The 23,334-nt window shown below is 47.1% G+C and overlaps 1 protein-coding gene across 3 annotated transcripts in view; it reads left to right on the top strand.

The window, feature by feature from the left end:
- The first annotated feature begins 204 nt into the window (after positions 1-204).
- ARHGEF4 (Rho guanine nucleotide exchange factor 4) overlaps positions 205-23,334 on the top strand; it is a 260,980-nt gene continuing 237,850 nt past the window's right edge. For all 3 annotated transcript variants that reach the window (XM_060623854.2, XM_060623853.2, XM_060623852.2), the window contains exon 1: positions 205-328. In XM_060623854.2, the coding sequence (XP_060479837.2) occupies positions 290-328 (39 nt within the window). In that variant the 5' untranslated portion in view covers positions 205-289. The remainder of the gene's footprint in view (positions 329-23,334) is intronic.

Below are 23,334 nucleotides of genomic sequence, written 5' to 3'. Positions count from 1 at the left end.
GCAGGAACCCCGCGGGGGGGGCGGTGGGGCTGTTCCCTGGGGCCCCTGGGCCGCGTCGCCGCCGATGGCTCCTAGTCTCGGGACGGGAGCGGGCGGGGCGGGCGCCCGGGAACGTCCCGGGAGACCCGCAAGTGCCCGGAGTGGCCGGGCGCGGGGAGGCGGGGCGTGTCGGCCGGCCCGGGGCAAGCGCCGGGGCGGGGCGGGGGCTGGCGTTCCGGGAGCGCAGGTTCTGCCGCTCGGCTGCGGGTCCTGCCGGCGGGCTCCGGGGCCCCGGCTCCGCGGGGCCACCATGCTCAGCGTCGTGCACTTCCTCCGGAGCTTCTTCAAGGTGAGAGGCGGCGTCTGGTCGCGCGCGGGGAGAGCGGGAGCCCCGCGCTGCGCCCTGGGCTGGCTGCTGGGCACTGGGTGGGTGCAGGCACCCTGGGCGCGCCTGGCCGCCCCCAGCTTTCCAACGTGCCGACCGGTGTTCAGAGAGTGTGGCTGCCCCAACCACAGGGAAGGAGAGGCACTGTGTCACAGGCTTGCCTGGACCGTCCTCGGCGAGGGCGACCGCCGGGTGCCGGCCTCCTGGACACCTACTGGCCTTCCGCACGCGGGGCACTCGGCAGCCTAGGCCCCTCGGCGCAGGACGGCCGATTCCAGGAAGCACTGGCTTGTGCCTCAGCCAGTGGGCGCCCAGAAGTGTTTGATATTGTTATTACCTCAGCTGAGGGTTCCCAAGGGTACGAGGGAGGGGACCAACAAAGTTGGGGCACCATTTTGAGGAAGGTGTGTCTAAGCAGGAGGAGGGGAACAGGAACCTGACTCTCCCCAGGCCCAAAGTCCCGGACTGTTCACAAATGGCCCATGGGAACCCACTTATCTGGGGTACCTCTACCTCCCCTGCCCCCAGTGGGGGCCCCAAAGTGAGCAGTAGGTTCCAGGGCACTGTCGGATGGGGGAGCAGGGGGCATCTGCAGATTGCCAAGCTCCACCTCCCCAGGTGAGCAAGGTGGGAGGTGGGTGGGAGGGAGGCAGGGTGGGGTTGGCTCTGACTGCCAAAGCAACTGCGTACAAAAGAAGCAGGGGAGTACTGCCAGAGCTACAGCCCAAGGAGGGAGCAGCTGTGAGTGTACCCAGGGCAGACAGTGGGGCTGTCCGTGGTGGGGGGAGTGGCCCTGCTTAGCAGGGAAGCCACTCTGTCCTGCCAGAGTGACAGCCCAAGGAGTGGGGGGCTGTGAGTGGACCCAGGGCAGACAGTGGGGCTGTCCGTGGTTGGGGGGGGGGGCGCTGGCTAAGCAGCCCTGCTTAGCCAGAAGCCACTTTGTCCTCAGGGTGCAGACTAAAGGGTTCAATTCTCTGACTCTGAGAGCTCTGGGGAAAGCAGCAGGCTAGATGACCCAGAACTGGACCTGCGGGAGTGCTCCCCTCAGCCTGTTCCTTAGCCAGTGTGGACTCATCCCCAGGGATAATGACTTGTTTATAAACTTAGCAGGGAAGAGGGATGGAGTCTTTCAGCTTGCAGGGTACTCACTTCTGTTAGTGACTGCAGGAGATGCCTCAGAAGAACATAGGAGCCCGGCTGGTATCAGAGTTGTGGTTCTGAGCACACAGATGCCCTCTTTGAAGTCTGATTCTGTCATTGACAGGGTATACAATCTTGGGACAGTCATTTAACTGCTTTGGTGTTTTATTTTCCCATTTCAAAAATGTGGGTGATAATTCCACATCTTCCAGAGTGGATGGAAGGATCTTATTACAGAATGTACATGTTCTTATAAAAAGGTGAACCTGGGACCATGTTCCTTCCCGTCCATGCAGTGGCAGCAGTAGGTCACCTGGAGGGGAGTTGGCCAGGCAGAATCTGAGAAGCCTAGTGGACCCAGAAACTCACGGAGCAGACAGGTGTGGCTGGGGGAAGAGGTCCCTAGATATCTCAGGGCAACTGCCTTGCCCATCTGCTGACTGGGACCCTCCTTGGAAGGGGGACCTTTGGGAAGGTATTCTAAGGGGCACACTATCTCACATTCCCAACCTGTTCCGAGAAGGCTTTCTACCTCTCCTTGTCCCCAGACCCCATGCCTATCCTCAGGTCCCTGGAGGTGCTGAGACACCTCAGGCCTCTGTCTGTACACATATGATGATGATCAGATGTACCTCTCAGAGGATCTCTCTTTCTACTGTCCTTTAGAGCCACCCTTGGGAGGGGCCCTGAATGCCATTACAGTCCACTTCTGGCTGTGCAGGTATATCTTGCAGAGCCACCTGTAAACACAGTTCACACATGTTCTTCCTCAGACACTGGTCACAAAGAATGCTCTATAAGGCCACAGGTGCAGGAAGTGAAGGGAACCACCTGCTCAAGTCACCTCCTGATCCCTCCTGGTCCTGGGCCTGTCTTGATGGGTAACTGACTTGGTTGTTGGTTGATCAAGAACACTGCTTTGTCCTAGGAAACTCAGATCCTTGGGTCCCAGTCAGACTCTGGTAGCAGAGACACAGATAGACTCCACCAAGGCCCAGGGCAAAAACAGTCCCTCAAACCCCAGGCCCCAAGTAAGACTTGCTCCAGACTCTACACAGCATCCAGTTCTGCTGTGGGCACTCTTATGCTATGGGGTCCACAGGGTGTGACACCTCACAGTGCAGAGGTGGACTCTGCATTTGGGTGGGTCCCACACAAAGCTCACTGCCTTTGGGATCACTCAGCAAATGAATGGGAGAAGCACACCCAAGGAGGAAATATGTTGCCTCAAAACTCCACAGGCCCACCAAGCATTGTGAAATCTTCCTTCATGGTAGGGGGCCAATGTCTAGCAACATGTCTTTTGCTTTTTATTTTTCTTAATTGTTTTTAATTGTTTAATGTTTATTATTTATTTTTGAGAGAGAGAGAGAGAGACAGACAGAGTGTAAGCAGGGGAGGGGCAGAGAGAGAGAGGGAGACACAGAATCCGAAGCAGCCCCAGGCTCTGAGCTGTCAGCACAGAGCCTGATGCAGGGCTCAAACTCATGAACCACGAGATCATGACCTGAGCTGAAGTCAGAAGCTTAACCGACTGAGCCACCCAGGCGCCCTGCTTTTATATTTTTTAATGTTAATTTATTTATTTTGAGAGAGAAAGACAGAGACAGAGTGTGCACATGTGCATGAGCAGGGGAGGGGCAGAGACAAAGGGAGAGAGAGAATCCCAAGTGGATTCTGCATGCTGTCAGCCTGGAGCCCAACAAGGGGCTCAATCTCATGAACCGTGAGATCATGACCTGAGCCAAAATCAAGAGTTAGACACTTAACCAACTAAGCCACCCAGGTGCTCCTCTCTTTTATTTTTAAAGCGCTGTTCCAAAATGTTCCATACAGCTGTCCACTTCTGCCTGCCTGGAGCCTTCACCAACGTGGAAGGTCCTTCTGTTTTCATGGAATTTAGGTCCCACACTCTGGTGCACAGTAGGGTACCTTGCCACTTGCTGTTCTTTAAGTCCTGTTGGTATGATGTAGTAGACCAGCATAAGGTCCTTTGGGGTATAAAGGTCAGGGTTTCTTCTAACTAAATGGTGACACAGAATCAGGGAGCTACTGAAGCCCTGAGACAGGTGGTGAAGTTTTGTTGCTGTCCCTGTCTTGAGGAAAGCAACCTACTTCTGTTATTCCTATATGTTAAAATGGGAAACATACACACTCACACACGCACACACAAGCACAGTTTTCACCAAATCATTGGCTGAGGAGTGTAATAGATTTGTTCCATTTAAGAAGATCATTTGTAGGACAACATAGACCAGTCACAATTAAGCCTAAAACAGCGCACCAACATTCTTTAAGGTCTCACATATTCTGCGCAAGCCAAGCTGGGAAGTTGAGTAAGGATGCAGTAGAGATCTCCACCCCTGGTTGGAGATTTTTTACCCACCAGATGTTAAATATTGCTTATGATGCCCTATTTTGGAGGAGAGAGGGTGTTCCAGAGGCTTCTGGTAAGCATTCCCTACCACAAAAGTCTCCACATAATGGATGAATGAACCAGGGTGGAGTTTCTATCAGGAACTGAGCATGTCTCTGAGCTCCCAGGGACTCACTATGATCCCCCAGGAACTGGGGAATCACCCAGGAACTGGGGTGATCCCCCAGGAACTGGGGAATCACCATAAGACAGATTCAGGATCCCAGGGGGCTGCTAAGAGGCTGGATGTACAGCAAGTCCCCATTTATGACCTGGCATGCCTCCTACCTCTTATGGGCCCTCATTCCTGGTGGTGAGCTTCCTGACCTTCCAGGAATTAGTGTTAGCTGTCAGCCAGTTTTCAGTAATCCCTGAAGTCTAGGTACTTTTCTGTATAGGAGCCTTTCAAAGACTCACAGTATGTGCTTAGGATGATTTTGCAAGTAACTATCTACCCCTCATTGAAGAAACTTTGGATCTATTGTTTCAAGTCTGAGAATCAGGCAAGAGGAGTGGAATCAGGCAAGTGGAGTTTAATCAGTGAACATTTATTGAACACCTACTATCTGCCAGACACTGTTCTAGGCACTCATGGAGCCTTCTGTTTACCAGACCTAGTTTAATTCTTTGTAACATTTTTTTTAATCAATATTACACAAGTACAATAGGACCCTATTGGTGTTGCTCATCCATTTTAGTTCTGGCAGCCCCATGATTGATTATTCAATGACAAAGAACCCCTGGCATCAAAAAATTCTGATATTACTTTGGCTTCTGGCACTTAAATACTGTTTCTCTTCCTTGTCATGCCAGCTCCTGCCATCCCATCTATAGAATTCCCACCCAAACTAGCATCTCTCATCAGCATTGCAAGCTGGTGGAGAACAGTGTTTATGGCAGTTTTCCGAGATGTTGACATTCTCTTTGCCAAAGTAGTTTTTCGTGCCTTGGTGGTAGGGCATGTCTTTTTGATCCTCCAGGGGACATAGTTAGGGGATGGTAAGCAGGTTGCTCTTGATAAATCCATTCCAACATTCTATTCCTTCAGATATTTGGTTTCCTTCAAGGACTTTCTGGCTTTTTAGTTTCATTTCATGGGTTGGTTTAGTTAACCAACACACCACCTACTGGAACACAGGCTGACTCTTGGAGCTGGTACATTGACTCCAAAATGGGTGGTCATTCCCATATCAATATATTTATCCCAACCCAGAATGTTTTCCTTACCTCCTTGGTCAGATAATCCCAGTATCCATTTCTACCCACCCGCTCAGCTTCTTTCCAGTACATGTTAGCAAAATCATAATTTTCTGAAACATGAGCCCTTTCCTCCATAGTTTGACTTTGATTGGTTCCCGTGGCCATGCGGAGATCTGACTCTACTTTGAGTCAGGGCAGGGCAGGCAGGGAAAGGGAAAGGGGTAGACGTGAGGAGAGGTGGGCTCAGTTTCCAGAATAGGGGCAAACAGGCTCTTGAAGCAGCCAGAGAGAGGAGCAAGGACTGCATGGGTTTATGAATTCCCTCACAGAGCCCCACTCCTAGGACCAGGGTTCCCATTTTTTCCTAAAAGACACTCTTTCACTCAAGGAGCAGGGAAACAATCCATTCAGCTGCCTTTTTAATTCAACAACCCACAGATAGATGGACTCAGACTGCTTTGGTTTAGGGATGTCTCAGGCCTGTGATTGCAGAGAGAAGAGACACTGTCATAGCGAGTCCCTGGGAGCTCAGAGACTTGACTTTGTTATTCTCTCTTTAAGCTGGCCAGAACAGTTAGAAGCAAGAAGTACACCCCATAGTACTTGAGTTCTTTGTGCCTTTTTCTCAGGTTTTGTCCTAAGAGTCACTTTTCCCCCCAAAAGCCCCTACTGGACATTTGGCCACAGCTGATTTAATTAGAGGTTTGCCATGCATGCAATGAGATGCCAGAGTTCCATAACTTAATTCCCAATATACTTTCACTGACTTCGGCATCAATTGGGTGTAATAACCAATCTCAGACACTCTTTTCCCCTTTCCTGACAGGTCTGTTATCTAAAATCATCTTGGCACCAGCTTCTTTACTACTGAAGTCTCTTCGTTGCAAAAGACAGAAATGGACTGCAGTCAAGTGAAAAAAAGTAACTGTCTTGGCAGGGTGCAGGGTAGCTCACAGGGATCCAGAGAGGCAAAGCACATTAGGTCCTTCTAGGTGGGCCAGCTGCTTAGGATGCTCCTGGGGGACACTTTACTGGCTCCTCACTAAGGATACTGTCTAGCTCCCTCTTGTAGACTTTTAGCTTTGTCCTCAAGTTCCAAGATCCTGGCTGGAGGTTAGCTGAGCTGCCGTTTGAAAAGTAGGAAGAGAGGATATCTGCTCTCTTTCTATTTTTGACATGGATAGGCCCCAGTGTCTGAATTCTCTTAGGATCCCCTCCTTCCTCCCAATAATGGCTGCTGTTCAAATGCTGGGCAGGAAAGCAGAAAACACCCCCTCATGGCATGCAATTAAGGGAAAGTTCCACAAAGACTCACTCAGCCTCCCAGCTTTGGGGATGGGGGAGTGTAAGCCCCAGGTGCCTGGGGACATTTGCTAGTGGGTCACCCACATGTTTGAACTTTTCTGGATAAAGGTCAGAGCAGGTACCTGAGGCCACAGAGACCCTATCCTATGAGAGTTCATGGAGAGGCCTTCCCTTTGAGTCCTAAAGAAGCTTGTCCCACAGGATGGCAGAAAGGAGAGGGTAGATGGACAGGACAGACCAGGTATGGGGACCAGCTGCCTGCCAGGAGGCTGTCAGTACCTCCCCAGAGCTGCTGTCTCCCGGCCACCACTCAGAGACCCAGGGCTGTTCTCCTCCCTGGGGCCTGCTCTCCCACTCTGTCCGTCATGATCCTCAGCTGTGGCCATAAGTCAGAGGCCTTGGGGCATGGTTCCCACCTTTTATTCTAGCCCCTCACTCTGCTATCTCTGCCAACTTGGGAGGCAACCATGACAAGATCACCTCCACTCAACCATTCAACACATTCTTTGAGTACTTCCGTATTCTGGGTCCTGTTTTCTCCCCCTACACTGTAGACTCTGAGAGGGAAGGGCTAGGGGTTGAAGCATAGTGTGTCTTTGGAAGTGTGAGTGTAGCCTGTGAATTAACTGCAGAAGACCTCAGCCAGTGAGAGGGCCTCTTAATCCAGAGGTCCTGAGTAGGCAGGCAGGGTGGATGGTTCTGGAGACATGAACTCTTGCAACCTTCTCTCCAAACTCAAGTGAGCCTAGCCCTACTGTCCAGGCATGGGGTGGCCCAGCCTCCCCAACTCTGGGTGCCTGGCCTCCCCTTAGCTGTAGGCAGTGACAACACTCTACTACTTGCTGCAGACTCAGCCAACTGTGAGATTCCAGGCACCGTTTGATGACCCAAGGGAGGGTTTGGATTTACTCTTGGTCTCATGTGGGGCTTACTGAGCCTGAATGTTTTGTTTGCTTCTCCTGCATGGTGGAACTGGGTGGCATGCTCATGCTCTTTTGGGAGTCCTTTTGTGGTTTTTACATATCTACAGTGGGCAGTCTCTCCCTTGCCAGTTGTAAGGATGTGAGGTTTAAGTGATATTGCTAGTTCTGGCCCCATGCCTGGCTACTGAACCCTCCTGAGTTACCTAGTCTGAACCCTTTGGGGGTATGGGTGGTGCTGCCTGTGAGGCCCTCCACCCTCTCATCTGGTGACCCACAGGTATATCACAGGTCATTGGTTGGAGGCTCCCGCACACTCACAGGGTGCCCTGCCTCAGGGTGCCTCCTCACTGCACCAGCCTCTTGGAGCTTCCCGGCCCCATCTGTCTCTCAGGATGCAGTGTCACCTTCAGTATGTCTTCCCTGGATGCCTCCCCTCCCCCTTCGGGCCCCTTCTCTATGCTGCAGCTCAGCCTCCTGAGATACAGGAGTTCACTGGCTTGTAATTGTCTCTCACGCCTCCACACATATGTTCATTTAGATGTACCTTTATTAAGGGTCTTCTTACAGCTATTTCTGGTTTTCACTGTCCTTAGAAGACCCCATAACCACACAGTATAGTTTCCTCTTCCCTCAAATCCCCAGTTTTTCCATCTTACTCTGATGTGTGGCATGCCACAAACCCTAATGCAAAAACCAGCCTGATTACCTGAAGCTGTAGTCTTCCTCAGACACAGTTGCATGTCAGAACCACTGGCTATACCCAGACCAAGTGAGGCAGAATTCAGGGCAGGGCCCTAATCACCAATGGGTGACTCCATTGGGCAGCCTCGCTGAGAATTGCTGTACTATAGACCCTGGAGCTACCTGTATAGTCCATCAGAGCAGGGCCATTCTTGAGGCTTCGCTGGACTAAAGAGAAGCTGAGGTCAGACCATGCATTGCCCTCTAACCCTCACACCACCCTGTTATAACCGAGGCAGGGAGCATATACTTCCCTGCCCAGGAGACACCACCATGTTAACTGTAGTGAATGTGGGTAAGCCCCATTAAGATGCCACTACAGACCCATCCCACCCAGGCCAGCTTGTTGTGCCTTGAGCATCATCTGTGTTTGTACCAAGTAGGCTGATTGATCTCTCCTTGACCACATTTTGCCTGTGAGCTTGAGAAGGGATCTTCTTGGAGCAAGTTCTGGGTCTGGAAGCCACCTGCTGACCTGCTGTGGCACCTGCCCCTCCTCCTGGGTCCCCTTGTGTTGGTGGTGGACCCATGGATCCCCAGCATGGACCAGCTCTCTCACATTGCTCAGTGCTCCTTCATGTGAACCTGTCCATCTCAGGGGTGTTGTGGAAGTTAGCTGGGATAGTGAAAGCATGGGAAAGCGTGGGACTCAGGCAGCTCAGAGTGAGAACTCAACAACTATTAGTTATCTCCTTATATTTTTCTTCCCCAAAACAAATGGGTTTTTTTCTTATAGCCAGTGGAATTAAATGGAAACCCATGTCTTGTTACTGGGCCGTGATGGTGCTATTTATGCTGATGCCATGGGCTACAGTTCCTGATACAGGGACAAAGTCTGTGTTCAAGAGGAGAACACTATTAGAAACTCGCCTCAGAATGGTCCACACAGAAGATGGGAAAAGCCAGGGTCCTGGGAGTGTTTTCCTCCATGTGGACATTGAGGCTTGTGAGAAAATGGGAAACAGCTAAGTGGTGGTCCATCCACACCATGGAATACCATGCAGCAACAGAGAAAATGAGCTGCTGGTGCAGTCACCAGCCTGGGTCACTCTCCAGAGAGCTAGGCTAAGTGTAAGAAGTCACAATGCTGTATAATTGCATTTATCTGAAATTCCAGACACTAATGAGTCTCTAGTGACAAGCAAACTCATCAGTGGTGCCTGGGGACAGGGTTCAGGGCAGGTGGGGGCAGGAGGGTGGGATGACAGAGGGACAGGAGGTGGTGGAGGCATGCGTTGTTTTGAGTGTGGTGATAGTTTCATGCTTTGTACTCATGTGGGAAACCATCCAGTCATACTTTCAGTGAGTGCAGTTGTACCTATCAGCTACCTCCTACCCTGGCAGAACCGGCCCAAGGTCTCCTGGCCAGAGCCTCTCAGAATACTCTTCCTACTCTGAAAACAAGGCCCTTTCTGGGTGCCACATGCACAGAGACCATGCTGGTTAGTGAGAGCATGGAGACCCTGCCTAAAAAAGAGACAAGGTGATTCTGGCTTCCTCAGCTGTGTGCTCAGCAGAAGAGGTCCTTAGGACATGCATGTCTGTGCATTGTTGATGCTGTGTCATTTCTGGCTGGTTCTGTGAGAGGTGTAAGGCCTGGGCACTGTGCCCACCTGGGGTACTTGGTCATCTGAGGCCTCACTCCTGAAAGTATGCAAATGCCTCCTTGCATCTCTGTGAGGTGGTGTTAGAAGGACTGACTGTAGCATTTAGGCCTGGTGAGGAGGGTTTGGAGAGATTTAAGGAAGCAGGGCTTTGCTCTCCCCTGGATGTGGGAAGGAAGCAGGGGCAATTCTGTGATTGAGCGACTTAAGAAATCTTACCCAGCAGGAGGGACAACAAGTCTGAGGCTAAATCTGGGACTGGTAAAGCAGCAACTATCATTCAGAGTAGCCAGCATGGGGCTGTTAGTCTTTGTGAGCTGGACAATAAGCACATGCTGTCTGTGCCCAGCAGGAATATGACGGGGGCTTCTTCTTGTGTTTCTCCATCACTATCCCAGAGTAAAGTGATGTTCTGCCTAAAAGTGATGTTCTGTAACACTGTTCATGTTCCATAGGATGATAACAGGGCCCAGCTGTGACACTAGCCAGCTCCTGGATACTGTGGCTACTGTCTTTCTTGCTCATTTGGAAACGAGTAGAGTACATATCCAGCCCCTAGAGAATTTTATCCACAAATACATGGCGAGACTCCTCCTGACCATGGTTACTACAGAGGGGACCCAACATATATTCTAAGAAAAGCCCTAGGGTGATTGTGCTGTGTACCATGGCTAAGAACCCACATATATTCCTGACTTGCCGAGTCCAGCAGAGTTGGTACTCCATGCTCTTTCCACCACCACTTCCTCCTCCTGCCCCCTGCTAAGCCAACTCCACTTTCCAGCAGGTTCTTTCTTCCCCACTCAAGAATCTGGCCTTGCCCAGCATTGCAGGCCATCCACATGTTGCTCAGTGCCTAAGCCAAATCTCACCAGGGGGCAGCTGTGCACCCTGTCTCTGTCCTTTAATATCTACTTTTTACCTGTCTTGCAGAAGCTGCAAGACAGAGATGTTGATTACCATGGTGGACTTAGGGACACCACAATGTCCTAACTACATATTTGGTGTGACTTAATTATTCAAATCCACAGTCTTCAGACCTGTAAAATGGGCTGATGATGTCTCTGAAAAGTGGTTGTCAAAGTTAATGTGCTCACATTTGTAAAATACCTGGCCTAGAAACCTTGAGTGTTCCCAAGGACTAGAGCCCAAGTCTAGTCTAGTTCCCAAGGTGGGAACACATTGATATTCTGTCCATTCCTGTGTCTACTCCAGTCCCTTCTCTGTCTGTGAGTTCTAGAGTTTGTAAAATGTCAGGTGAGCGTTCACTGGAGAAAAAACACTGGCTTAGAGAAGGTGGAGAAGGTGTGGCCTCTAGCTGGAGGGTGATGAGTAAGGTGTGGAGAAGATGGGCACTGGGAAGGCAGCTCCATGAAGGGGCAGCTAATGTGGCCCCACCCCTGTGTGCAACCTGGTGCCTCTTACCCTATTCCACCTCCCTAGGCCAGCCTCTTACCTTCCCCACAGGCTCTTCCGCAACCCTGTCTCAGAACAGGGTAGGAGCTGAGTGTCTGGACAGGGAATTCTGTGGGCAGACGTGTATGGCAGGTCACCTCTGAGTGAAGCTGACTGGCCATGTGCAGACCACAGGTATGGGACAGGCCCTGTGGGAAGCAGGAACTCCTTAACTCAAAGGAAAAAGAGACGTGGACGTGGGACATTGGGGGCAGTGGACTGGCACTGAAGGCCCCAGTCTCTGAAGTAGGAGTGGGGCTGTATTTGCAGTGTGATGGTATTTGTGTGAGGCAGTGTCCTCTGGGGCAAACTGTCCCCCTGACCACTGCTGTCTTTCAGGGCTGCCCTCGGCAACTGCCCCTGAATGGGCAGTGACTCCCTTAGGCCAGGATCAGATCTAAAGCATCCTACACTCTAGCCTGTTATACTGATTTGAACCCCAAAGTTCAGTTCATTCATTCCAACACATAGAATTTGCCAAGTCCTCTTTGATCCCAGGCCCTGTGCTAAGGAGACTAAGCTATGAGTAGGATGCAGTCTGGCCAGCTGCAAGCCCCTGGTAAGTGATTCTGAACACTCTTGAATTATAAGGACAGCAACTTTTGAGAATTCAGTAGAGGATATATATGAACCCTCATGCTGCTTGAGGATTCATATGAACTCTCTATGCTTTTGTGTACATGGACCTTCTGCTTCCAATTTCAGAGGCCCACAAAGCCTGTGGATGGTGAGTTAAGACCCCTGCTCTGGGTTGCAACCTCCTAAGGACCAGGACCACTGTTTCTGTTTCCTTCCCTCAAGTGCCCAGCATGGAGCTTTGAGTGAAGTGGAGGTTCTGTACATGTTTCCGTGAAGGGACTGGTAACATGGCCCTTCACTCCAGGTCACTAAGACCTAGGTCCTAGGGGATAGGCGGGTTGTCCATGTTAGTGGGATAAGGTGTCAGACACTACCCATAGTGGGTAGGCTTCAGTGGGATCACAGTGAGGGGGGGTTGGCAGCCCCAGCCCAGAAGCATCTCCCTGCGGGTCCAGTGGCCTGGATTCTGGCTCTTATACCTCCGTTCAGTGTGGTCTTTAGCAGAGCAGCATCTCAGAGCATGTTTGTTCCTCTCTAAAATGGACACAGTGCCTACCTGGTGGAGCCCCCACCCCGAAGAGTTAACAAGAGAGTGTTAGGGGTCTCGGGGAGCCTTGGCTCCTCATAGGGGTTTGTAGAGAGGACACCCTGTTGAGTGTTCAGTGTCATGTCAGAAAAGCACAGAAATGGGCAGGGCAAGGAGACTTTGGGATGTGTGGAAGTTTTCCGTACCCTATACAGAGGTCCATTCCCTTTCCTGTCCACAGAGGCAGCTCTGACTGGGGCCCCAGGACCCTAGCTGCTAGGTACAAGCACAACAGCCACCTCCTCCTGGGGTACACCCAGAGGGCTGGCCCGGGTCACCTTTCTTCACAGAACCTGAAGGAGATTCACTTCAAATAACGTAGGAGAGGCACTGTAACGTCCCACCTTTCCTTGAGTTTAAGGTACACTTTAAAAAAATTACTTAATACTTTTGAAATCAAGATGCACTTATACTTGATGTGTACGTTTAAAAGTGATTTATTGGGGCGCCTGGGTGGCTCAGTCGGTTAAGCGTCCGACTTCAGCCAGGTCACGATCTCGCGGTCCGTGAGTTCGAGCCCCGCATCAGGCTCTGGGCTGATGGCTCGGAGCCTGGAGCCTGTTTCCGATTCTGTGTCTCCCTCTCTCTCTGCCCCTCCCCCGTTCATGCTCTGTCTCTCTCTGTCCCAAAAATAAATAAAAAAACGTTGAAAAAAAAATTAAAAGTGATTTATTCTTCCTTCTCAAAAGTTGTCATTAACTTAGTGGCATCTTTGCATTGAGGAAATAGGATAGTTGTAAACGTCACATATGATCAGGAAACATAGTGTGTGACCTCCCTGGGAGACCCCAATTCAAGCCCCCCCGCCCCATTTGGGGGCCTTATAACTCCTAGATCAGGCCAGTCTAGCCCATTGAGGGTTCTCGAAGGATCCTGGAATGCATTCTTCCAAGACATCCTCAAAGTGACACACAAAGACAGTTGGACAAGCCTCCCTGGCAAGAAGAAACAGATTCCCCCAAAGTCCCACAGAAGCTCCTTGCCCCAGTCCCCAGAGCTATTCATATCACCTCTTACTAGAAGTGTGTGTAGTCAGCATGTTTTTGTGTCTGATAGATAGAGCAAGAGCCATGTTGACTGAGTGTGTGCTGTATCCTTCTTCATGCAAATTGAGTCACCTCTCAGGGCATTTCAGGGAGCAGGCACTTCTGGTGACCCCTATGGTCTGGAGTCTGCCCAGAGAGCTGTTGGCACAGGCAGTGGCTGGGCCACAACATTCAAGGATTGTTTTTCTCTGGGGACTGGCTTTATGCTCCTCCAATGAGCCAGGTCCTGGGACCCCCTCCAACTTGTCTATCACCCACACCTCCCAACTCCAAATCCCCCCAAATTTGCCCAATGGCTGTCTCAGAACACACGGGCTCCCTCTGGCCCAGCTGCATGTGTCCTAACACAAGTCACAGAGTAAGTAAAACACACCACCAATGGGTAGCGGGGACAGACCATAGGAATGGCAGAGCCTCTAGAAGGGGTGATGTGGCAGCAGGCAAGCAGGTGTTTCTCATAACAAAGGCCTCATTTTGTAGATGCAAGAGTTAAAACTCAGGGGTGGTGAGCAGAGTGGTGATGGGGGAACAAGGAAATAATGGAACAAGATCCAACTTCAAAACCCCCACTTTTATGCATATTGGACAGCCCCCAGCAATTTAGGCTTTTCAGTGAGACCCTTTCTGATGACATTCTGAGGTCATACAGGGCCTTTGTCATGTATGTGCTTCTGTATCAGAAGAAGAAAACTCCCTGTGCAGGGTGTGATGTGCTACAGGCCCCACCATGCAGCCTGCACAGTGGCCTCAGAGCCCCCAGGTCCAGGCCCTGCCTTGGCTAGGACCTGGGGCTGCCATGCCTGCAGATCCGCTATAAGCCCTATTAATAGGTCTGTTCTGGTGCAAAACTGGAATAGCCACCCTGGTAAGTCCCCCACTCAGAGCTCTGGGAAGGTACAATGAGATGTGAAGTTCTCCAGGTTTGTGCACTGTGTATGGCACTAATCAAAAGTGAGGTGTACTGACTGGTATTAAAGTGCAGACATGTTTGCACTTGGAGAAGGACAAGTACTGCCTGTAACTGGGAAGGGATAGTTTCTCCATGACCAGAGGTCAACACACACCTTTCCCTTGCCTGTAGTAGGGTGGCAGGTTGAGGAGGGAGGAGTGATCCGGGAAAGGCAGAGCAGCGAGGACACAAAGCAGGATGCATCCATAAATGGTGATAGACATCGTCTGCCCACCATGGGCGGTTGATGTGCAGCTGGTATGTGGATCATTATTTCAGTTGTTGGGAGAAGAGCCTGTGCAGGTGCCTCACCTAGCTCTAATTTACATTAGGGGATTGTACAGTGTTGTTTCTTGGGCAGCTATGTTTTTTCAGAAAAAGGAAAGCCACACTTTTCTCCATGAGATGGACAACTAGGAAATGTGGGCAAGAGTGTGCCCCAACAGAGCCTGGGAGCAGTTCCTTCAGCTTGGGGAAACCTCTTTGGCTAAGTCTAAGGTGAACAGGCTACCCTCACCCTGCCAGGAACAGGATCTACTGCCAGGGTTTGGATGGGCGGCTTCATGCTGTCTCTGGTCCAGGAAATTGGAACAAAGCAGGCCGTGGGCCTCGAGTGTACCTGCAAAGCTTCAGGTCAGAGTCCAGCATTTTGTGGGCCACATGAAGAGCAGAGTGACATCACCAACACAGACACTACTACTAATTATCCTGGTTACTGCCATCATCAGCTCACCTGTGATCTAGAGCTAGTCACCGACCCTTGCAGGGCCTCTGTGGTAATATGAGGATATGAAGACTCACTGTGCCAGTCTCCTGGGGATTCTATAATGTTTCCAAAACGTGAACATTCTATAATGTTTGTACACGCAGAGATTGGGTGTCAGAAAGACCTCATCCAGATTTAAATGCCACCAGTTATGCCATACCATACTTATGCAAGTATAGCTTGAGCAGATTGCTGTTCTGAGCCTCATAAGGATCCTGTAGAATAAAGACAATACTACCTGCATCCTTTTAGGTTTAAATAGTGTATATAAGGTACAGAGGATGTGGTGAGCACTTCATACATAGCTATTTTATTATTATAGGTGTTATTTTTATAATAGGAGAGACAAATTTCTCCAACTTTACAGTTTTTACTCAAGAGTTTGCTGAGCAGCTGCTCTGTGCAGTCCCTGTAACTGGGGTTCTGGAAGGGCCGAGACATTTTGTCCACTAGACTACAAGTCTAGCGGGAGAGACAGATCAGCCAACAACAGCAGCAGCAACAGCATCAATGGCAACAATAACAGCAACACCAGTGCAGCCAGGGACTGAACCCAAAAGTGGTCAGAGTTGGGGACCAACTCTGAGAGGAACACTCAACCCTGCCTGGGGCAAAATGGAGAATCCTGGGGAACCAGGGGTACTGAGAAATAAACAGACCATGATGCAAAAATGTGGGAGTCACTAGTGTCAGGGGTGCCTGCTGCCTGGAGAAACTTAAGGCTGCATGGCTAATGTATACCTGAGGGAGACTCTGAAGAGTAAGCTGGAAGGAGCCTGGTGAGGCTGGTAAGGACAACATGCAAAAAGGCAAATAATCAGAGAGGGTGTGTATTGTGAGTGTAAGAATCTCAGAAAAATCACAGGGTATATGCTGGGACATGGAAGAGATCGTTCTGGAAGCAGACTAGGACCAGGATGGGCCTTAGCCTGGACATTTCCTGAGGGCAGTGGAGACCCAGAATAGTGACATCAGATGTGGGTTGTGTAGAGCACAAAAGATGATTGATTGGGAATGAAGCCATATTGGACCTTACCAGATGATAATTCAAATCCATAAAAGGAAATGAAGAGAATCAGAAATGGTAAATAATAAGGTTAATATAACTAACTCTAAATATATATTTCTCTCAACTTTTAAAAAAATATAAAATTGTATAAAATAATAATTATAACAATGTGTTGGGTTAGTAATATTTATAGACACAAAAACATTAATAGCACAAAAAAGGAAGTATAGAGCTATATTGAAGTAAAGTTTTTATGTCTCACTAAATTAAAATCATATAAATCTGAAGCAGATCCTGGTAAGCTGAGTATTGTAAGCACTTAAGAAAACAGCTAAGAAAATATGGTTAAAAAAAAAGCACTAAAGGAATTAAAATGTCATGCTAGAAAATATTCTAAATGCCAGGAAGGAGGGGCAGAGGCACAAAAAAATATGACACATAAAGAAAATAAGAAACAAAGTGGCAGATATCATCTAAAGCAGAAATTGTCAGAATGGATAAAAAATAAAGAGGGACATTTTATAATGGTAAAAAGGTTGATCCATCCTGGGGCACCTGGGTGGCTCAGTCAGTTGAGCATTTGACTTTGGCTCGGGTCATGATCTCTCAGTCTGTGAGTTTGAGCCCTGTGTCGGGCTCTGTGCTGACAGCTCAGAGCCTGGAGACTGCTTCAGATCCTGTGTGTGTCTCTCTCTCTCTGCCCCTTCTTTGCTCATGCTCTGTCTCTCTCTCTCTCTCTCTCTCTGTCAAAAATAAATAAATATTAAAAAATTTTTTTAATAAATTAAAAAAAAGTTTGATTCATCCAGATAATATAACAATCACAAATACATATGTACTTACTAACCAAGACCCAAAGTACAGGAAGCAGAAATAGGCAGAATTAAAGGGAGAAATAAACAATTTAATAATAACAGTTGGAGACTTCAATATCAGACTTTAATTGATAAAATAACTAGGCAAAAGATTAACAAGCATACAGAGGTCTTGAATAGCACCGTAAAGTATTTAGACATAATAGACATCTATAGAGTGTTACTCCAAACAAAAGTAGAATGCACATTCTTCTCAAGTGCATATGAAATATTTTCCAGAATAGACCACATGTTGCATAAAACCAGCATGAAAAATGTAAAAGGATTGGGGTGCCTGGGTTGCTCAGTTGGTTAAGTGTCTGACTTCAACTCAGGTCATGATCTCACAGTTGTGAGTTCGAGCCCTGTGTTGGGCTCTGTGTTGACAGCTCAGAGCCTAGAGCCTGCTTCAGATTCTGTGCATGTGTCTCTCTCTCTCTGCCCCTCCTCCCTTTGCATTCTGTCTCTCTCAAAAATAAATATTAAAAAAAATTTTTTAATGTAAAAGGATTGAAATCATACAACGTATGTTCTTCAATTAAAATGGAATTAAGAAATCAATGACTGAAGGACATTTGAGAAATTCATTAAATATGTAGAAATTAAATAACATACATTTATTTTTTTAAGCAACACACTTTTAAATAAACAATAGATCAAGAAAAACATCACAAGAAAAATTAGAAAATACTTTAAGATGGATAGAGGCAAAATCACGAGTTACCAGAACTTACAGGATATAGCTAGAGCAGTTACAGCTTAAAGGAAAGTGATAGCTATAAGTGCCTAATTTAGAAAAGAAGAAAGAATGAAGAATCCAAAAAGGAAATTTAAAAATTCCATTTATAATAGCATTAAAAAGAATAAACTATTTAGGACTAAACTTAATCAAGGAGGCCAAAGGTTTATACACTGAAAACTGTAAGATGTTGCTGGCAGAAATTAAACAAGACAAAAATAAGTGGAAATACATTCTGTGTTCATGGACTGGAAGACTTAATATTATAAGTGACAACACTACCCAAAATGATCTATGCATTCAGTGCAATCCCTATCAAAATCCCAATGACATTTTTTTGCAGAAATATAAAAACGCATTCTGAAATTCATACAGAATCTCATGCAACTCTAAATAGCAAAAATAATTTTGAAAAAGAATAAAGTTAGAGAAGAAAAACATAGGAGTAAATCTTTGTATCTTGGGCTGGGCAGTAGTGTCTTAGATAAAACACCAAAAGCAGAAGTGACAAAAGAAACATACAAATTTCGTCTTATTCCAGGGAAAAACTTTTATGCTGCAAACATAAAAATATGATCAAGAAAGTTAAAAGTACACAGAGTGGGAGAAAATATTTGTAAATCATATATCTGATAAGAGATTTATATCCAGGATATATATTAAAATATATAAATAAAATATATAAATTATTCTTATATAAATATAAAAATAAATAAAATATATAAATAAATATGTAAAAATAAAAAATATATAAAATAAATATATAAATATGTGTGTATATATATACACACACACACAAGCCTTAGAACTCAATAATAAAAACACAGCCCAAATATAAAACTAGGGAAAAGATTTGAATAAATATTTCTCCAAAGAGGCTGTATAAGTGGCCAATAAACACATCTACATTTGGTCAGCATCATTAGTCATTAGAAAAATGCAAATCAAGGGGCACCTGGGTGGCTCAGTCGGTTAAGGGTCCGACTTCAGCTCCCATCATGATCTCATGGGTTCGTCAGTTCGAGCCCCTCATCGGGCTCTGTGCTGACAGCTTGGAGGCTGGAGCCTGCTTCTGATTCTGTGTCTCCCTCTCTCTCTGCCCCTCCCCTGCTCACATTGTCTCTCTCTGTCTCTCAAAAATAAATACATGCAAAAAAATATTTTTAAAGAAAAATACAGATCAAAATCGCAGAGATACCATTTCACACCCACTAGCATGGCTCTAATAAAAAATATAGACACAAAAAAGTGTTGGTAAGGTTCTGGAGAAGTTGGAACCCTAATACATTCCTGGTAGGACAGTAAAATGGTGCAACCAATTTGGAAAACAGTTTGGCAGTTTTTCAAAATGTTAAACATAGAATTGCCCCATGTTCCAGCAATTCCATTCCTATGCGTTTATCTAAGAGAAATGAAAGCAAACATCCACGCAAAGACTTGTACACAAATATGCAAAGTAACTTCATTTACAATAGTCAAAACCTGTGAACAACTCAAATGCCCATCAGCAGTCAAGAGGATAAACTGTGGCATATCCACACAATGGAATACTTCCCACAACAAATGAATGAATTATTGATACATACAACATGGACAAATCTCAAAATAATTATGGCTAGTGACAGGAGCCAGTCACAAAGATGACATGATGTACAATCCCACTTATAGGAAATAACCAGAATTAGCAAGTCTGTAAAAACAGAAGGTAGGGTGGGATTGAGGGTATGTTTTTGGATGTGTAATAGGGAATGCTAGTAAGATTTCTTTTGGGGGGAAAACATCCTCAAAGTAGACTGTGGTGATGGTTGTAGAACTTGATGAGTTTATTTTAAAAAATCCAATTGTCTACTTTAAATGGGTAATTTGTATGGTATGTAAATTATACCTCAATAAATATTTTAAAAGGTGGGGAGGTATAAGTGACAGCACCTGCATTAAATGCCTTCCATTTGATGGCAGAGACATGAAATGGCTTTGTGTTCTGGGAGTGGAACCAGTCAACTGGCCAGTATTTCTTGAACATCTCTGTCACATGTGGAACTCAAACAGTGCTGTAAAATACCGAAGTTGTGTTCCTTGTCCTCACAGGAGGAGCTTGTTTTTAAACAAGGGTTTGATTAGGAAATTTATCACCACAATTTAAGATTTTGAAGAATTCAGAGAGGGTTAGCATAGTCATAAACAGGCATCTCAAAAGAGGAAAATGTTTGCACTGGGCCTTTAGAGATAGGTTGGCTTTTGGTAGATGGTGGGGGTTTAGAGAATTGTTTTCAAGTGCTCCTTCCTTGTACAACCCTCGCAGGTGCCTTCTGAGGCAACTCACATGCTGTTGGGAAGCTCTAATTGCTGGAAAGTCTTTCCTTGTGTTAAGTAGAATCTTTCTCCTGCTGATAATACTGCCTTACCATTTATAATGCAGTTATTATTGCAAGACTGTGCTGAGCATCAGAAATAGTATCTCAAGTAATTCTTCCCATATGGGATAGGTGATGTCATTATCTTCCTCATCATTATCATTATTTTCCAGATGAAAAAAATCTGGCCCTTCAGTATTACATGAGCTGCCCACAATCACAGTCCCAAATCTCTTCTCCTCATGTGCACCTGTAGTACTGTCACTAGTGGATGTTCTTTCTTTCCTCTAATCCACACAGAACACGTCTAATTTCTCTTCCATGTGATAGTTAATAAAGGTAAAGATCTTTATCTTTTTCCTGCCTTTTAAGCCATTTTCCCCCCTTGGAGTTAAACAAACTCAGTTGCTTAATCATTCTTTATTTAGCATTGTTTTGAGATTCTTTCCCATCTTATTCACCATTCAGTGATCAAATCTGTCAGTCTTTTACTGAAGCATGGGCCTCAGAACTGAGATTAGTCTATTATGGCCTGACTAGCCCAGGAGCATATGGTACTGACCTCATTCTTCTCCTGTACTAGCTGTGTTTTTGATGCATCCTAACATAACCTTAGCTCTTTGGGCAGCCACATTCCTTTGTGGATTAAAATCCCTGCCAAGTTAGGTCCAGGGACCTGAACAGAGAAACCTTTTTAGAGCTGAATAAAAACACTGGGCCTGCTGTAGGATCTGGATGAGGTTTGGACCCACCAACAGCAGGATGGCCTCATTCCACCTAGAACCAGCCTTATACACAAAGAGGTGGCCATTCACATGGTACTCAATAAAATAACTCCTACTATCTCTCTTCCTAGAGCCACATTATTCTGGTGTCTGATACTTTTATTCTAGAATCCATTTCCCTGCCTTTTTCAGCTTCTAGTGACTGCCTAGATTCCTTGGCCTATGGCCTGCTCTACCTTCATAAGCATCACTTCATCTATGCTTTCAGCATCATATGGTCTCCTCCTCTGATCCTCCTTCATCCCCTTGAGAAGGTCCATGATGATTACAGTGGGCCCACCTGGATAATCCAAGGTGGTCTTCCCATCTCAACATCCTGAATATAATCATATCTTCAAAGTCCCTTTTGCCATAAAAGGTGACATTCACAGGTCCTGAATATTAGGAAATGAACGCCATGGGTGTTATTATTCAGCCTACACAGAGTTTTGTTGGAGAGGATGATGAGATAAACTGTCTAATTCATGATTTAGAAAGACCGGTCTGGCGACAGAGTGGGAAGAATAAGGCTGGAGACCTGAGAAGTACTTTGGAAGCTGCCAGTAATGAGAGCATACAACTGGATCAGTGGCAATGGGACAGAGAAGAGGATATATCTAGAGCACTCAGGAGGTATAACCCACAGGACTTGGAGCCAGCTAGGATGTGGGATGAATGAGAGAAGAGGTCTAGAAGGGCTCACTCAGGGTTTCTGCACTCATCAGATGGGCTGATGATGGTATCAGATGGCTGATTGGTGAGTAGGGAGTATAGAAGGGGCAGAGAGAGATGGTTTGTTTGGAACCTGACTTTGAGGTGTCTATGAGATAAGCAATGAGACCTGGTAGGCAGTTAGGTCTGTGGGTCTGGAGAGGAAGGTGGTGACAGCCGCTTGGTGTGCTGAGCACACAGACAGCACTTGAAGCCACAGTAGACCAGATGCCCCAGGACTGTCTAGAATTAGAGCATAGAAGCTGCCTAAGGGAGTGGGGGCAGGGACAATGGCTTCCACAGTTAGGGAGAAATATGGGTGTGGGAGGAAGCCAGAGAGGCAGGGGGAGCACCAGCAGAGTATGTTCTGTGTTGGAACAGAAAGTTGATGCATTTGCACTCAAACAGAGCCCTTCCTCCCCGGAGGAATGGCCACTTCTTATCAAGTGAAACCCTGCAGGAAAAGGGTAGAAATGGTTCTGTGTTTTGCTTGTTAACCTTGAGGGCCAGAGGCTCTGGCTGGGAACTGGGTTGTTTCTTGGACATTAGGTGCACGCACACATAGAAGGAGCTCAGTGAGTCCCTCTCACTGGAACTAGTCATGGCTAAGAGGACCTGTTTTGCTCTCAGGCTTGCCCTGGCAACAACTGAAAAGCTCTATTATTTGCCTTTCTGGGCACATTCACTGAAGAGGCTCAAGGTTTTGGTGCAATGCAGAAGTCTCCTGCCACTGAGAACAATATTCATCCTCTTCCGTCATTCCACTACAAGGGCACAGTGGAGAAATACTTCTGCAGGAGAGATCACTGGCCTTTGAGACTGTTTCTTCTATATGTGTTGCTGCCTTTCCTTTGTTCATGTTCCTTCCCAGCCCTGGGAAGAAAGAGGAGATAAGAGGATGGGACAGGTGAATGTTGGCAAAATGTGTAAGGACAGGCCTAATGGAAGAGGTGAGACTTAACATGTCCCCTGGGAATAGGATAGGCCTTTTGGTAGAACTGGATAGTCAAGAAGGGGTATATTTCAGATGGAGGGATGGGCATGTTAAGATGGAAAAGCAGAAGTGGGCACGAAGTGTAGAGGGGTGGGCCCAGAGATTGATTCAGCCAGAGGGCATATATCTCCTGGCCATGAGCTGCTGTGACACTGACCTAGAGAGGAAGCAGAAAAGGGGCTCTCTGACCTTGCTCCTTCCTCTAGTACAGAGCATTGCTTCATGTTTGAATGGTCCTTATTTTCCTGCATCCATTCCCAGGTAAGCCTTTCAGAATTGCGTGTGTTGAGGTGAGCGAAAGAAAATTAAACAAGCTCCCAAAGTCATGGCAGTCAGGGTTAGTTCCAAGATGGAAACTGAGGGGGAGGGAACTATTTTTGAGTGCTACTTACGTGCGAGGTGTCTAAATACAGGTTGTCATTTGGGGCACCTGGATAGCTGAGTCTTAAGCGATCGACTTCAGCTCAGGTCATGATCTCGTGGTCCGCGGGTTTGAGCCCCATGTCAGGCTCTGTGCTGACAGCTCGGAGCCTGGAGCCTGCTTCAGATTTGGTGACTCCCTCTCTTTCTGCTCCTCTCCCACTTGTTCTCTGTCTCTGTCTCTCAAAAATGAATAAATGTTAAAAAATTTTTAAAAATGCAAGTTGTCATTTAATTGTCAGCTTTCTAGGACAAGTGCTGTCAGCCTTACTTTGTAAATAAGGAACAGAGATTCCGAGGTCCTAGGTAACACTGTAGTAAGCATTAGGATAGGGGTGGGGGTTTCCTAGAAGCATGTCTGCAGCCATGGAATGTCAAAGGAAGAGCAACTCCAAAGACATTACCATATAATAGT

The sequence above is a fragment of the Panthera onca genome, chromosome C1 (genome assembly GCF_046562875.1).
Source record: "Panthera onca isolate mPanOnc1 chromosome C1, mPanOnc1 haplotype 2, whole genome shotgun sequence".
Lineage (NCBI taxonomy): Eukaryota > Metazoa > Chordata > Mammalia > Carnivora > Felidae > Panthera > Panthera onca.
The sequence above is the reverse complement of the archived record's forward strand: the minus strand, read 5'-3'. Positions and strand labels throughout refer to the sequence as shown.